The sequence below is a fragment of the Beta vulgaris genome, chromosome 4, assembly GCF_026745355.1.
Source record: "Beta vulgaris subsp. vulgaris cultivar EL10 chromosome 4, EL10.2, whole genome shotgun sequence".
Taxonomy (NCBI): Eukaryota; Viridiplantae; Streptophyta; class Magnoliopsida; order Caryophyllales; family Amaranthaceae; genus Beta; species Beta vulgaris.
Window position 1 is genome coordinate 20,503,490 of NC_079205.1, and position 15,273 is coordinate 20,518,762.

A 15,273-nucleotide genomic window follows, 5' to 3' on the forward strand; every position below is an offset into this window, starting at 1 on the left:
AAAGAGATCGAGCCATTGAATGTATATAGTTTTGTTATACTTTTTATAGATCTTACAAAGAAGAAAGAAATCAGCTAAGAGGAATGAAGAAAAAGGAGAAAGTGAGAGGAAAGCAGAGGTTAGTGTTTATTTTTTTAAATATTAGTTAGTTGTTAAATGAAAGAATAATAAAACTAAGAATCCAAGTTACTTTCATTTAGAGGTAACTTACTTTCATTTAGAGGTAAGTTACTTTCATATAGAGGTAACTTACTTTCATTTGGAGGTAACTTACTTTCATTTAGAGGTAACTTACTTTCATTTAGACCTAACTTACTTTCATTTAGACCTAAATTACTTTCATTTAAACTAACTGGAAAAAAATGAAGACTAACTGAAAAAAATTTAGGACTAACTGAAAAAAAATGAAGACTAACTGAAAAAAAAAATTAAGACTAACTGAAAAAAATTTGAAGACTACCTGAAATAAAAAAATGAAGACTACCTGAAAAAAATGAAGAATACCTGAAAAAAATGAAGACCAACTGAAAAAAAATAAAGACCAACTGAAACCCAAGTGTGTCTAACTGAAGCACAAATGGGTCTAACTGAAGCACAAGTGCTTCTAACTGAAGTGGTCCGACGAGAATAGTGTGTCGGACGAGTCCGACACAATACGAACTCCAAATTGAATTATAAATTACCTAGAAGACAAATTTGGAATGCAATAGAGTAGGTAATTTGATACTACCACATAAAAAAGGCTGATTAATGTCAAAGAGGGCCTAAATAGAAGTTGACCAAATAAAGCAATAATAAAGACACAAAAGAGAAGGAATTACGATTATATTTTTTCCAATCCAATATGATTGGGATCGGCGATATGACGGCGCCAATTGCTTACTCCTCATCATCCGCACTACTTCTCTCTTCATTCCAATTCATTTCCAAAACAAAAACCGTTCTTCCACAATTTCACCAAAGTTTTTCTTCAACCCAGAAAACCCATTTTCTCTCTCACTTATCCACAACATCTTCTCGATTCTCTCTCCAAAATGGCAGAAACTTTGGTACCCATTTCCCTTCCAAGGTTTATGCTTCGTCGTCTGGTATATTTCATGCTCAATTTTTTACTTTCCTGCCTAACATTCACTCAAATTTTGTTCTTAGAATTGAACAACGCCAATGCTAATGCTAATGCTGCTAATGAACAAGTGAATTTCTTTGATTTTTAGAATTTTGTGTTTTGGTGAAAAGAGAGATGCCCACAGGTTCGTTTTCACTTGGGTATATTTCGGTTAAGAATTTTTCGAAATATTGCTGATTGTTGTGGATAAGTTTATGGAATTTTATGCCCCTGTTTCAGTATAGTTTTGCTGATGTTAGCATGTAGCGGGAAATAAAAAAAAAATGATTAGTTCTAACTTGTAAGGATATTGAGAATTTCTAGGTTGCGAGTCTTGCGATCCAAATATTGCTGATTATTGTGTGATAAGTTATGGAATTTCATGCCCTTTTACCAGTATAGTTTTGCTGATGTTAGCAGGTAGTGGGAAATCAAAACAAATGTTTGGTTCTAATTTGCAAGGATATTGGGAATTTTTCAGTTGCGACATGTCCAAATATTGCTGATTATTGTGATAAGTTTATGTATTTTCATGCCCGTGTCCAAGTACAATTTTGCTGAATTTAGGAGGTAGTGGGAAATCAAAATAAATGATTGGTCGTAAGGATGAATTAGGGAAGTGTTTGAAGTAGAATATTTAACTGGGTTCGGCTTCTGCACTAGTAGGAAGGGGTAAATTAAAGTTACTCTCATTATTATTTAATGAGAGTTTCACGAGAAGCATTGTCTTTGGGAGAAAAAATCATTGTAGGAAATTTTTGAGTAGCAGACTATGGTGCAATTTAGTGTAAACTAATACACGATCAAGTTAGGGAACCAAGATAACGTGCTTGTGGTGGTTATCTTCCACTTTGCGGAACACTGTTATGAATATTGTATGGAGTTGTGTTACAGCGTGCTCAGTAGTTCTTTTTACATTGCCTTGGTTGCTTTCACGGATTTACTTGTCCTTTAACACAATGTCTGGGAAAGAGAGTCATCTTGCAGCAGATGCCTTTATTTCTAACATAAAGTGCCAGAAAAAACTAAAAAGGACCCACTAAATTCGAGATTATATTATCGCTCTTCTGCCAAATTTCAAGCTGTAGTTCTCAAGTCATTTTATTGAGCTACCTAATAAAAGGCTTTTGAATATGGATGTTTCGTCACATGAAAAATGGTTGTAAAGGGAGTAGTATCTAACTTAAATGCGTAGGAGAGCAGAGAAAACTATCATGTTATTCCGCTCCTCTTGTCTGCTCTGCACCAAATCGACATTGTGATGCTGACTTATTCTTATGTTTTCAAAAATGTGATGCAGTTGGGAATTCAGAATATGCAGAGGAACCTGCAACCAGTGTGAAATTCCTAAAATCTGCATATCTCCCTGGTTGTTCAAGTTCGTTGTCCTTGCTTGGAACTGGTATGCTATTTTCTTTTGGACTGAACCAAACCGAACTGAATTTGTCGGAACTGAACTGAATTTGTTTGAACTGAACTGAAGTGAATGAAAACTGTTAGAGGAAACTAACTGAACCGAAGTGAATGAAAACTACGTGAGGAAACTAATTGAACTGAACTGAATTTCATTAGTTTAGTCCAAAAGAACGGAGGCTTAGAATGACTTACAATTTTGGGACACAGACGCACTTGAAGCAGTGTTTTAAGCTACTTCCTACAAATAACGTTGTAGTCTCGTGATTCTGACATTGAACATAACTTATATGCTCTATTTTAATTCTGATTGTGTAAACTGTAATATGAGCAATGAAGGACCTACTTTCTGTTTATTTTTATTGTGATTGTGTAATATGAGCAATGAAGGACCTAATTTCTGTTTTATTACTCATTTCTTCTTGTCATATGCTATATGCAACTACTTTTTAGTTGTTGCAGAAGGTACATAACATAATCTATATGTTACTGTTGACATCTAGCTCGCACTTCTTCTTCAAAAGTACAGATGAAGTATGTTAATATGCCTATCTTGACTGACAAAAAAACATAAACCGATCCTGTAATCTGAATGCTCTCTACTTACTTGAAGAGGACTTGACCTGAAAGTTGACAAAAAAAAACCGGCTTAACACTATCCTAGATCTGGACTTGCAACTGACCTGAGGTGCTCGTTTAACAGGTCCTGAACTATATGGAAACTGCAAATGCAGCATGAACCTGTTCTTAGCAATAGCAGATGTGGATAATGTCGCTGAAAAATGGTAAGAGACCAAGATAGTAGTATAGTAAACCTACCTATTATTAAAAATTAAGGAAAACTGAATCGCCTAAACAACTAAGACGAGCAACTAACAGGGGAGACTTAAGCCTAGTGTTTTGTCTAATCGTATCAGTAGACAGTTAACCAGCCCTTTGTTCACCACTTAACTTGCTTAAAGATTGAATGTGCAGAATATCATGTCATCCTAGTAAGAAACTTTCTCTAGTGGCCATTATGTTATGCAACATAGCCTGTCTTCGAGACTGGTTATTTAATCTATTTTTTTTTTTTTTTTTTTTTTTTGCAAGTTGAGATTTGTTTCGTGTACAAAACTTTCAACTAGGGATCTGAGAGTGCATATGAGGTTTGAGGTACCATTCATCGGAAGGAGATGCCATACCTGCAAAACAAGAGTTAGACTACCTGGTTGTGTTTTCGGGATCGCCCCTCCGACGCTCAAGTCAGTATCAGACAGTAAGGGATCAAGTCTAGTGAGAGAAGCTAGATAAAGAATTAGTGGGTGAACTATTTATTACCTCAATTTTTTAAGAGAATTAGTGGGATTAACGGATGACGTCATAACGCCGTGCTGTACATTCATGTTGTTGGGCTCGCCTTTGATGGTAGCTGGGCTACCATCCCCTTTAGGCAAAATAGTATCACATGCCAAGTTAATAATGTTATTTAGTGAATGTAGAGAGAGAAAGGAGAATGTGTTTATTATTTCAGAGAGAATGAAAGATTAGAGCTGATAATAGCTATTACATGAGCTTTTATATGAAGCAACATGTGTGAAATAAATTATAACAAACTTAACCAACTTGGAGAGTAAAAGCTTGAACTGAGGAGCGGGAATTATCTTGGTAAACACATCTGCTAGTTGAGACTGTGTAGGGAGATAGAATAGTTGTAAGAGTCCTTCTAATACCTTTTCCCTTGTGAAGTGACAGTCTATTTCAATGTGTTTGGTCCCGTTATGGAACACTGGATTCATTGCAATGTGGAGGGCAATTTGATTGTCTCTAGCAAAGTGATAGGTTGAAGATCGGTGACAACCAACTCTTCTAATAGTCTTAGTGTCCAAGTAACTTCAGAAGCCATGGTTGAATGGTTGTGAATTCAGTGCCCTGCTTCTTTGATCTCCAGGAAATAGGTGATTTACCAAACAAGAGTATATACCTTGTGACATATCTTCTAGAATTAGGACAAGCAGCCGAGAAGGCTTGTAATTCGAGCTGGTCACTTCTTTGAAGTGAAATACCTTGACCAATTGTAGCATTAATAAACCTAAGAGTGTGATGCAAAGCTGCTAGGTGAGAAGTTCTAGGTTGTTGCATAAATTGGCTCAAAGACTGAACTGTATATGCCAAGTTTGGTCTAGTGTTGGTTAAAAAATTTAGTTTACCAACAAGAGACCTATAAACTTCAGGATTAGGAAGTAAAGTACCAGAGTCAACTTGTAATTTGAGATGAAGAGGTAAAGGAGTAGTAGGGTGCTTGGATAGGTCAAAACCATATTCAGAGAGAAGTTCCTTAGTGAACTTTTGTTGAGTAAATAAGATGCCTTCTGGTATACCCCACTTCAATGCCCATAAAGTAAATAAGCTTTCAACTCATCAATAGCAAAAGAATCTGTTCCACTTAAGAGGATATCATCAACATAAACTGCAACAATAGTTATATGGTGATGTGATCTTCTGATGAACATGCTGTAATCATTTTTGGATTGTTGAATCCTTGAGATGTCACATCACCAACAAGCTTGGCAAACCAATGCCTAGAAGCTCGTTTTAGTCCATAAAGGGACTTCTTAAGTCTGCAGACCTTGTTGAGAGGATTAGGAACACCAGAAGGGACCTTCATAAAGACCTCTTCATGCAAATCTCTGTTGAGAAAAGCATTATTAACGTGTAACTGGTAAATAGGCCATTTTCTGCTTGCTACCAGTGCTATAATGCACCTAATTGTGGGTATTTTGACTGATGGGGAGAAAGTCTCTTCATAGTCAATGCCATATTTTTGGTCATAGCCCTTAGCTACTAACCTTGTCTTGCACCTCTCTAAAGGCCTATCAGATTTTTATTTCACCTTGTAAACTCATTTATTACCTATAGGTTTCTTCCCTTTAAGAAGATCAACCAATTTCCAAGTGTCATTGTCATGTAGGGCTTGGATTTCTTTGTTCATGGCTAATATCCACTCCGGTTTGCTTGCTGCTTCATCATAGTTAAGAGTTTCTTGGATTTGAAGAGAGCGAGAAGCAAGAAAGGCTTTATGGGGGGCTCGATAGGAAGAAGAAGCAACTAGATTACACCAAGTGGTGAATGTAGTACTTGTATGACAATGATAATCTTTGAGATAAGAGGGTAGTTGATGAGTTCTGGTTGAATGTCTAAGAGTAGGAGTAGGCTGTGAGGGAATGATATGACTAAGATCAATTAAGTCAGTAGTATCTAAGGCAACAGGTGGCTCATTTTGTTAATGTGAAGTGGGAGAAGTGTTTATTTCAGGAGTGTTTAGTTCAGATGATGAAGAATCACTGGATGATGAAGTATCATTGTGGGAAGAAGATGTAGAGGAAGAAGAATGTGGGATAGGAACTGAGAAGGATGTAAGGTAATCTTCATCAAATACATCAAGTAGCAGCAGGATCAAAAATAGGTTTAGCAACACCAATAGTGAGTTGAGACCGAATACGAAATGGGAAATGTCTCTCATGAAACACAATATCCCTAGATACAATGACTTGTTGAGTGGAGAGATTAAAGACTTTATAACCTTTCTGCGTGACAGAATACCCTAGGAACACGTGGTTGCAGGGGCGTGCACCGGTCACACATCGGAACCGGCTAGACCGGAATCCGACATTTCCTTGGACCAGGACCGGAATTTTTCCGATCCGGTCCGGGTCCCAGACCTCTTGGACCGGAATTTTTTTTTTCCAAAAAAGAAAAAATATTTTTTTAAAATAGATGGAATCAAACCTTGAAGAATTTCTTTGCAAAATTTCTCGAGTTTAGAAGAATTTCTGAGTTTCCCACACACAGAGAGAGAGAGAGAGGGGGGGGGGGAGAGAGAGAAATAGATGGAATCAGTTTAGATGAGATGAGGGAGGGAAAAGGGTTTTGTGATTTCTCTAAAATTGGAGGGAAAAGGGGGTTAATTGGGGTACTTAAGAAAGTCAATGCCGGAAAACATGAGTCAACACCGGAATGACATCATGTGGCTGTTTTTGACAAAAAAAAATTTGTTTAAGGTTGTTCTTGGCAAAAAAAATTTTAAAAGGTTGTTTCTGACAAAATCTTCCTTATAAAAGGTTGTTTCTGACAAATTTTCCTAAAAATTAATAATATTAATAATAACAATCCTAAAAGAATAAATAGTAGGTTTTTAAGTTTCTAATTTTCTAGCTTTTAATTTGTTTTAACATATAAACTTTTTTTTACTAAAATAATAGAAATTCCGGTCCGGACCGGAATTTTCCGGGTTTGGATCGGACCGGACCTGACAAGACCGGTGGACCGAAATCATGATATTCGGCGGATTGGGGACCGGCTCCGGTCCGAATTCCCGTCCGGTGCAGTCCAAATTTCAATCCGGACCGGTTTGTGCACACCCCTACGTGGTTGTGCTCTACGATCAACCTTGGTCCTGTGTGCCTTCACAGTAGACACATAACATAAGCACCCAAAGCCTTTTAAATGATCTTACAATGATGACTTCGAAAACATCTTCTCATAAGGAGTGACATATTGAAGTCTTTTCAGAGGTATCTTGTTGATGAGATATGCAGCACAAGTCACACAATCTCCCTAAATTTAGTTGGAACCTTAGAATGAAACATTAGAGCTCTTGCATTCTCTAACAGATGTTTGTGTTTCCTTTCAACAGTACCATTCTGTTGAGGGCTGTTTGAACAGCTAGTTTGGTGAATTATAGCCAAACTGGCATAAATTTTCTTCATGTCTCCTTCTCCTAGCTCCTTAGCATTTTCAGATCTCGCACAAAGAATTTTAGCATTAAACTCTGTGGCAACATCTTGACAAAAGCTTTGTAAAATAGGCACAACATCATATTTCAGTTTAAGTAAATGCACCCATTGGTAAATCATCCACTATTGTCAGGAATTGAAATTACTACCTCTGTGTGTTTTGGATCTATAGGGACCCCACACATCTATATGTAGAAGTTCAAAAGGTTTGACATTGTGAATATCACTGGTGGGAAAGGGTTTTCTAGTTTGTTTGGCAACATGACACACATGACAAACAATATCATGAATACAAGACTTAACATCACACTCAGGAATAACATGTTTTATTTGAGAAAAAGGTAACTGACCTAGTCTAAGATGCCATAGCTTGGCAATATCAACCGCACACACAAACATGAACCACAGAAGAAATTTGAGATGTGGCAGATGTAGTTGGTGACTCTTCAACATTGTAGAGTCCAGCTTTCAAGTTACCAAGAAGCATTGAGGGACCTGTCAGAGAGTGGTCCTGAATAAAGCATTGAGTGTGAGTAAATGTAATTTTGCAATTAAGATCTTTACACAACCTATGAATAGAAATAAGGCTGAATTGAAAGTCAGGTTTGTGTAAAACATTATGTTAATATGTAGTGTTATGTATTTGTTTAGGTGAATTGAACCTATGTGTTTAAGTGGAATTATGCTTCCACCTGGTATTGTGATAGTGTAGCTAGCATCCAACACAGGTTGATAATCATGAAAATTTTCCAAAGTGGAACAAATGTGGTCTGTAGCACCACTGTCTAGTAACCAACTGGTGTTAGAGTAGGATACAAAACAGTAAGTACCTGCCATCATAGCATGTCCACTTGGTTGTTCTGCTTCATTGGATGATTGTTTGTTCAGAAGGGTCATGAGTTGATTAAACGTGATCAACTAAGATGGAATCAGGCTTCAATTCTTGTGTATCAGCTAATGTATCAGGTGTTACCATAGCTGCTACTCTCTTATCTCTAAGACCTTTGAAACCAGGAGGATATCCATTGATTTTAAAGCATCTTTCCAAGTTATGCCCTGGAATCTTACACTGAGTGCAGTAGTAGTAGTAGTCGATCCTGGCCTTTTGTTGCCTGTCTGTGCCTTGTTGTTCTGACCATAAGACTTCTGAAAGTTGTTGTTGTAAGATTTGTAACCATTGCTTCTGTTTGCTATAAATGCCAGTGGTTCTGGGAAACTTCTTTGTGTCTTTCTTCTCGGGCAAACATCCTGTATGCCTATGCCTATGCTTGAGCAACATGAGGCAAAGGCTGATTCATGAGTATGTTTCCTCTAACAACTAAAAAACTCTCATTGAGTTTCATCATGAAATGAATGAGAGGGTGCTCCTGGTCTCTTGTGAGTACTCTTTGTGTCAGATTACAGGTACACTTCTCGCAAGTGCAGTAAGGTATTGGATTTGCGTCATGCAATTCATGCCAAAGACCTTTAATCTCAGTGTAAAATTGTGAAACACTTGAAGAACCTTGGCTAATATCAGATAACTTTTGTTCAATTGAATAAACCTGTGTCATTGAGGAATATCCAAATCTGTTTTCCAAGTCCTTCCAAATTTCTCTTGCTGTACTAAAAAATAGTACACTCTTCTTGATTGAATGATCAAGATTGGACAACAGCCAAGAAATAACAAGACTATTACAGCACTCCCAAGCTGTAGAATCATTGCTATTTTTATCGGGTATTTCTAGACTTCCATCAACAGAACACAATTTATTCTTAGCAGATAAAGAAATCATCATAGATCTCTTCTAGTCACTAAATCTAGTTCCATTGAATATCACAGAAGCAATTTGTGTTGAATTAGCATCCGATGGATGAACGTAAAAGATACTTGTAGGATCTTGATTAGGTTGAAGAGTTGGAGTTTCAGATGTAGAGTTTTCAAATTCAGGCATTTTGATGAAGGATTGATGAATTCACATGAAAAGATGATTGAAGAAGTAGCTAGAGTTTTTAAGTTTTGCAAACTAGCAAACACTTGATGTGCAGATTTCAATGAATAATGGACTTAGTAATCAATCAATTTGGATTCAAGATTTATGAAATCATAGATCAGAATAACAAGAATTTAGAGAATAGGATCAACAATTTAAAAGATGATTGGAAGGACTTCAAGATTTCAGAAGAATTGCAGAGATATCAGGAATTTCAGACAAGGATTCAGAAATTTTCAGACAAATTCAGTAAGATTTCAGAGATTTCAAACAAGAATCTACGCAAAATAACCAGGATTTTCAGATGACAGATGAATCACAACTGTAAATCAACAATTCAGATTCTCGAAGCAAGATTTCAGAAAAATATTACCAGGATTCAGGATGAAATTCACCAAGTAATGAAGAATAATGCTTGAATTGACCGAGAAAAGGATCGAAATTGTTCAGTTAGCTCTGGTACTATGTTATTTAGTGATGTTCAGATCATTTCATAGAGAAAGAAATTTAGAGAGAAAGCAGAATGTGTTTATTATTTCAGAGAGAATGAAAGATTACAGCTGACAGGATCTATTACATGAGCTTTTATATTAAGCAACATGTGTGGAAATAAGTTATAACATACTTAACAAACTTGCTAACTAACTAATGTAAAGCTGTAATCCAAAAAATAATACAGGATCATTCTGCCTTCTTAGTCGACGTTTCGAGTTTTTGCAGAATTTGTTTATTTGCTGATGTCCTTCAATAAATTCCTATTTTTCTTTTAGATGAGATGATCAACATTGTTGATTTATTTGTTTGCGATGAAATTCAGGCTACAGGGAAAAAGTTTTTGCAATTATTGGCGTTAAGGTGTATGCAGCAGGACTTTATGTAAATCCATCCTTGCTGAATGAACTGAGTCCTTGGAAAGGAAAGTCAAAACCCGAAGTTGAACAGGATTTGGCATTGTTCCAATCTATATATCAATGTAATAAACTCAATTAACTGTGTTATCTACACATAGTACACTGATAGGAGGGGGTAGCTTAATGATTGGTGCTAAGTTAAATTATCTAATGTGCAGCGCCTTTGGAGAAATCATTGCAAATTGCTTTGGTTAGAGACGTAGATGGAAAAACTTTCTGGGATGCCTTGGATGAAGCGGTTTCTCCAAGAGTAAAAGCACCAACTGATGTTGATAAGTTAGCTCTTTCAACTTTCCGGAATATCTTCCAAGCGCTTTCTCTTAAGAAAGGCACTTTAATTCTTCTAACTTGGCTTGAACCATCCCAGATGCTGGTATGTTTGGTTGAACTTATTTATTTATTTATTGTTTTATGTTTGTAGATGGTGTTTAAGTTGTTGAACTTTGAGAAATCAAGTTTCTCCTCATTATTTTTAGCCGAGTTTGCTGCTCATTAGTAACTTTCTTTTTTGACATTTCATTCAAACTTTTGGTTTCATTGGATTAACAGGTTTCTGTGTCATTGAATGGGATACCTACAAAAGTAGATGCCACAATTGAATCACTGAATGTAACAAAGGCTCTTTTTGATGTGTTCCTTGGGGAATCTCCAGTTTCTCCTACCCTAAAATCTTCAGTCGCCAATGGTTTGGCAATTACCTTGAAGAAGTAATGGTACACCCTGAGTTGTCTAGCTGAATCCTTGGTAATATAGTTTTTCATGAAAGGGTATGTATCAACTAAACAATGTATGCTGTTGTAATATCATTGTTTTAATTTTTCGTTGTTCATTAAAAGGCTAGTGCAAGCTCAGCAGCCATCATTAAGCTGAAATAACATTGTCCAGTTGAGACTTGAGAGTCGTGATCAAGAAATTGGAGATTGCTAAGATTTCTGGATGTTGGTTTAGTTTTTTTATTTAATTGATTTCAAGCGAATAATGGGTTCATTCTTCATGGCTGTTTTTTAATTTATAAGGGTGCATTCTTTTCACTCTATTGGACTTGAACTTATATGAATTGAATTTATTGGACTTGACTGAACTTATTGGACCTGAACTGAACTTATTAGACCTGATTGGATCTGATTCAACTTATTGGATCTGATTCAACTTATTGAAACTTACTAGACATGATTGAAACTTATTGACCTGATTGGAACTTATTAGACCTTATTGGACCTAATTGAAACTTATTACACTTTATTGAACCTTATTGAAACTTATTAGACCTTATTGGACCTAATTGGAACTTATTTGACCTTATTAGACAAAATTATTGATGAGTTATAACATAAATATTACCCCTAACGTACTACCCCTCAAAATTTATTATGAAATAATAATTAAAATTTACCCTTTAAAAAAATATTTATTATTATTTATCTCTTACGATAAACAATTTAACAAAAAAAATATACTATTTATAAACTTGCCTATCTAAACTTTCACCACTAATATATCTAATAGTCTTGTTAATAGTTATATGAATAATAAAATAATAGACAATAATACAAGTATAATACTATACATTGTGCTACTTTAATTCAAAGAAATTAATAATAACATAATCAGTTAATAGTATTATGAATAATAAAATAATAGATAATAATACAAACATTTAATAAAATAATAGACAATAATACAAGTATAATATGATATAATCATTATTGTACTTTAATTAAAATTTTAATAATAACAAGGACAAGAGTTAGCTCAAGTGGGTAGAGCGCTCCCCCTTGGTCCCTGAAGTCAGGGGTTCGATCCTTACGCCCAGCATTATGGTGGGGTATTTCCTTAGCATGCTATGCATGCCTTACCAGCCAATGTGTTGGTGTTTCCTACAGGCTACTAGCCTTGTAACGGTTAGCTCTTGGGTTGACTTAATTTCCTAATAAAAAAAAATTTCTAGTAATAACATAATCAATTAATAGTGATATGAATAATAAAATAATGGACAATATATAAATATTTATTCATCATTGACTATTTGGACCTTATTAGACCTAATTGGAACTTATTGGACCTTATTAGACCTGATTGGAACTTATTGCCCTGATTGAAACTTATCTGACCTTATTGGACCTGACACTTAATTTATTAAGGTGAAGAGAACGCATCCTAAGTCGTCTTTTGCATTTCTAATGCCTGTCATTTAGCTTCACTGTGAACTGAATATAATCACAAATTGATATGTGGTAAAGAGAAGGAATTATGCTGATGATTAATTCATGTTCTAAACCCTTCAATGTAAATAATTTTCGTAAAATTATAACTATTCAAGTCGTTTATTTCTGGAAGAAAATTTAGTTTAAAATTTATTTTTACAAATAGAATATCTATGAGTACTAGTCTATTAATTACAGATCACATTTAGTCATGTGTAAGCTAATAATCATGTGACATTGTGGCCCTGTTTTTTTGGACTTATTTTCAGTTCAGTGCAGTCAGTTCAGCCAAAATAAGTTCAGTTCAGCCAAAATAAGTTCAGTTCAATCTTGTCTATGTTGTAATTATTATTTTTGTTTTCAATATTACTATTAATATTGTTATCATTATTAATATTATAATTATAACGATGAATTATTATTTTTTTATTATTGTTTTTATTAATAATAATAATAATAATAATAATAATAATAATAATAATATTATTATTATTATTGTTATTGTTATTGTTGTTGTTGTTATTATAATAATAATAATAATTATTATTATTATTACATTGGTTAATTATAGTATATTAGTATTATATTAATAATAAATGAAAAAAATAACAAATAAAAAATAATAATAAATAATAATAATCAATAATAAATAATAATTAATAAATTATAATAATAAATTATAATAATAAATTATAATTAATAAATTATAATAATAAATAATAATAAACAATAATAATAGTAGTCATGAAAATAATAAATAATAATAGTAATAATGGATAATAATAATAATAATAATAATAATAATAATAAAAATTGATAATAATAAATAATACATAATAAATAATACTTTCTCTGTTTTTTTTTATCTTTCTCACTTTCCTGTGCACCTCTCTCAATGCACATTTTTGAACTTAAATATCTTTCATTATATATTAGTAAAAATTATAACGATTCAATATTAATAATGTACTAATTGAAACAAGTCAAACAAGACCCCACATGACTATATTTTTTCTTATAAATTGAAAAAATTTGAGAAGATTCTCTCTTAGTAAGTAAGTATAAATAGTGTCAAGATTTTAAGTGAGAACGATAAAAAAAGCAAAGGGAGTAAATAATAACTAATAAATAATAATAACAAACAATTATAATAATAAATGATAATAATAATAATCATGAATAAATAAATAATAATAAATAATAATACTCCCTCCGTTTCCTAAAGATCTTCCTTGTTACTGTTCCTACAGATACCAAGGAGGATCCACTTGTGTGGGGTGTGGGGTGTGGGGTGGGTAAAGTAGGAGATAGAAAGGGGTTAAGATAAATAAACAAATAAAAAGGAGTTAAAGTAGGAGAGAGAAAGATAGTAAAATTGAATTAATAATGTAATGGTGGACCATATGATAGGGACATGAGAGGGTAAAAAGGAAAAAAAAATCCAAATAAGGAATAAAGTAAAAGAGGGAAGATATTTTGGAAACGCACTTAAACGGAAAGAGGGAAGATCTTTAGGAAACGGAGGGAGTACATAATAATAAATAATAATAATAATAAATAACAAATAATACATAATAAATAATAATAATATTAATAAATAATAATAATATTAATAAATAATAATAATAAAAATAAAAGTAATAAAAAATAATAATAATAACAATAATAATAAGTAATAATAATAAATAATGATAATAATAAATAATAATAATAATGAATATTACTAAATAATAATAATAATAAATAATATTATTAATAATAATAGTAATAATAATAAATAATAATAAATTTAATTTCTGTTCAGTTAATTTAATTTTTTTAGTTAATTTAAATTCAGTTCAGTTATTAATAATAATATTATTGTTGTTGTTGTTGTTGTTAAACAATTTAATAAAACTAATAATCAATTATGTAAAAATAATAAATAATAATAATAAGTATTGATAATATTATGTTAATATTTATTGGTTATTATTATGATAAGTATTGATAATATTATGTTAATACAATTTAGTTCAGTTCAGTGCTGTTCAGTTCAGGCAAAATAAGTTCAAAAGAACATGGTCTGTCTCACTCTTTATCCTAGGGTCACATTTTGTTCACACTACTTTTCAAAAGGTAACATTATCTCAAATACTTTCTCGGTTTCTAAATTAGTGCAACACTTCCTGTTTTCACGTTTGTCAATATATTATTTTAACCATTAATATCTTCAATTATCAATAAGTAAAAATTATAAAAAGTTGATATTAAAAAAATTCACATTCAGACGAATCTAACAAGATCTCACATGACTATGTTTTTTTCTAAAATTTAAATCACCAAAGCTAATTAAAGTTTAAACTGTGAATAGTAAACACTGCAAATGTTGCACTTATTTAGAAACGGAGGAAGTAGTAAGGTAAGACTGTCTTTTGTAGACCAATTGCATACTCTTGTCGGTAACCAGTAAAACCTACTAAGCATGTGTTCTAAGCGGAAATGAAATCTCCAATTGGTTTTGTGACAAATATGCTGATTTTTATGGATCCTATAGTGTTGTCTTATTCTTGTTATGTCTTGAATAATTAGTTGATTCTTCCTCTAAAGTTGAAAACTATAAAGCAAGATATTAATCCTAACTAAACTATCGTCTTCAACATTGAGATATTAGTTATGACTCATCATGACTTATGCTATTAGAAGGTCAAACTATTCCTAAATTGCACATAGCAGCTCATAGTTCATCCCCACTAGAGTCTCTTATAGCAACTACTGCAGAGGAATGATTGTTCCGAGCAAAACCATCAAAGTTTAATGTGTGGTGGTGTGGGTAACCATCATTCTCGACCAACATCTATAAGGGTGTTGCCTAGGCCTTTGAGTCGTTGCAAAAACATTTCAGGAATCTCT

The 15,273-nt window shown here is 33.2% G+C and overlaps 1 protein-coding gene across 2 annotated transcripts; it reads left to right on the forward strand.

Moving 5' to 3' along the window:
• Positions 1-785: 785 nt before the first annotated feature.
• LOC104907496 (fatty-acid-binding protein 3, chloroplastic) lies at positions 786-11,171 on the forward strand. 2 transcript variants are annotated; one of them, XM_010696432.4, is made up of 5 exons: positions 786-1,088; positions 2,406-2,507; positions 10,084-10,239; positions 10,336-10,550; positions 10,727-11,171. In XM_010696432.4, exons 1-5 carry the CDS (start codon positions 845-847, stop codon positions 10,886-10,888), a joined length of 879 nt encoding a protein of 292 aa, XP_010694734.2. In that variant the 5' UTR covers positions 786-844; the 3' UTR covers positions 10,889-11,171. The 2 variants fall into 2 exon arrangements, with proteins under 2 accessions (XP_010694734.2, XP_048498858.1); XM_048642901.1 differs by lacking the exon at positions 786-1,088 and adding an exon at positions 3,222-3,303.
• Positions 11,172-15,273: the final 4,102 nt, after the last annotated feature.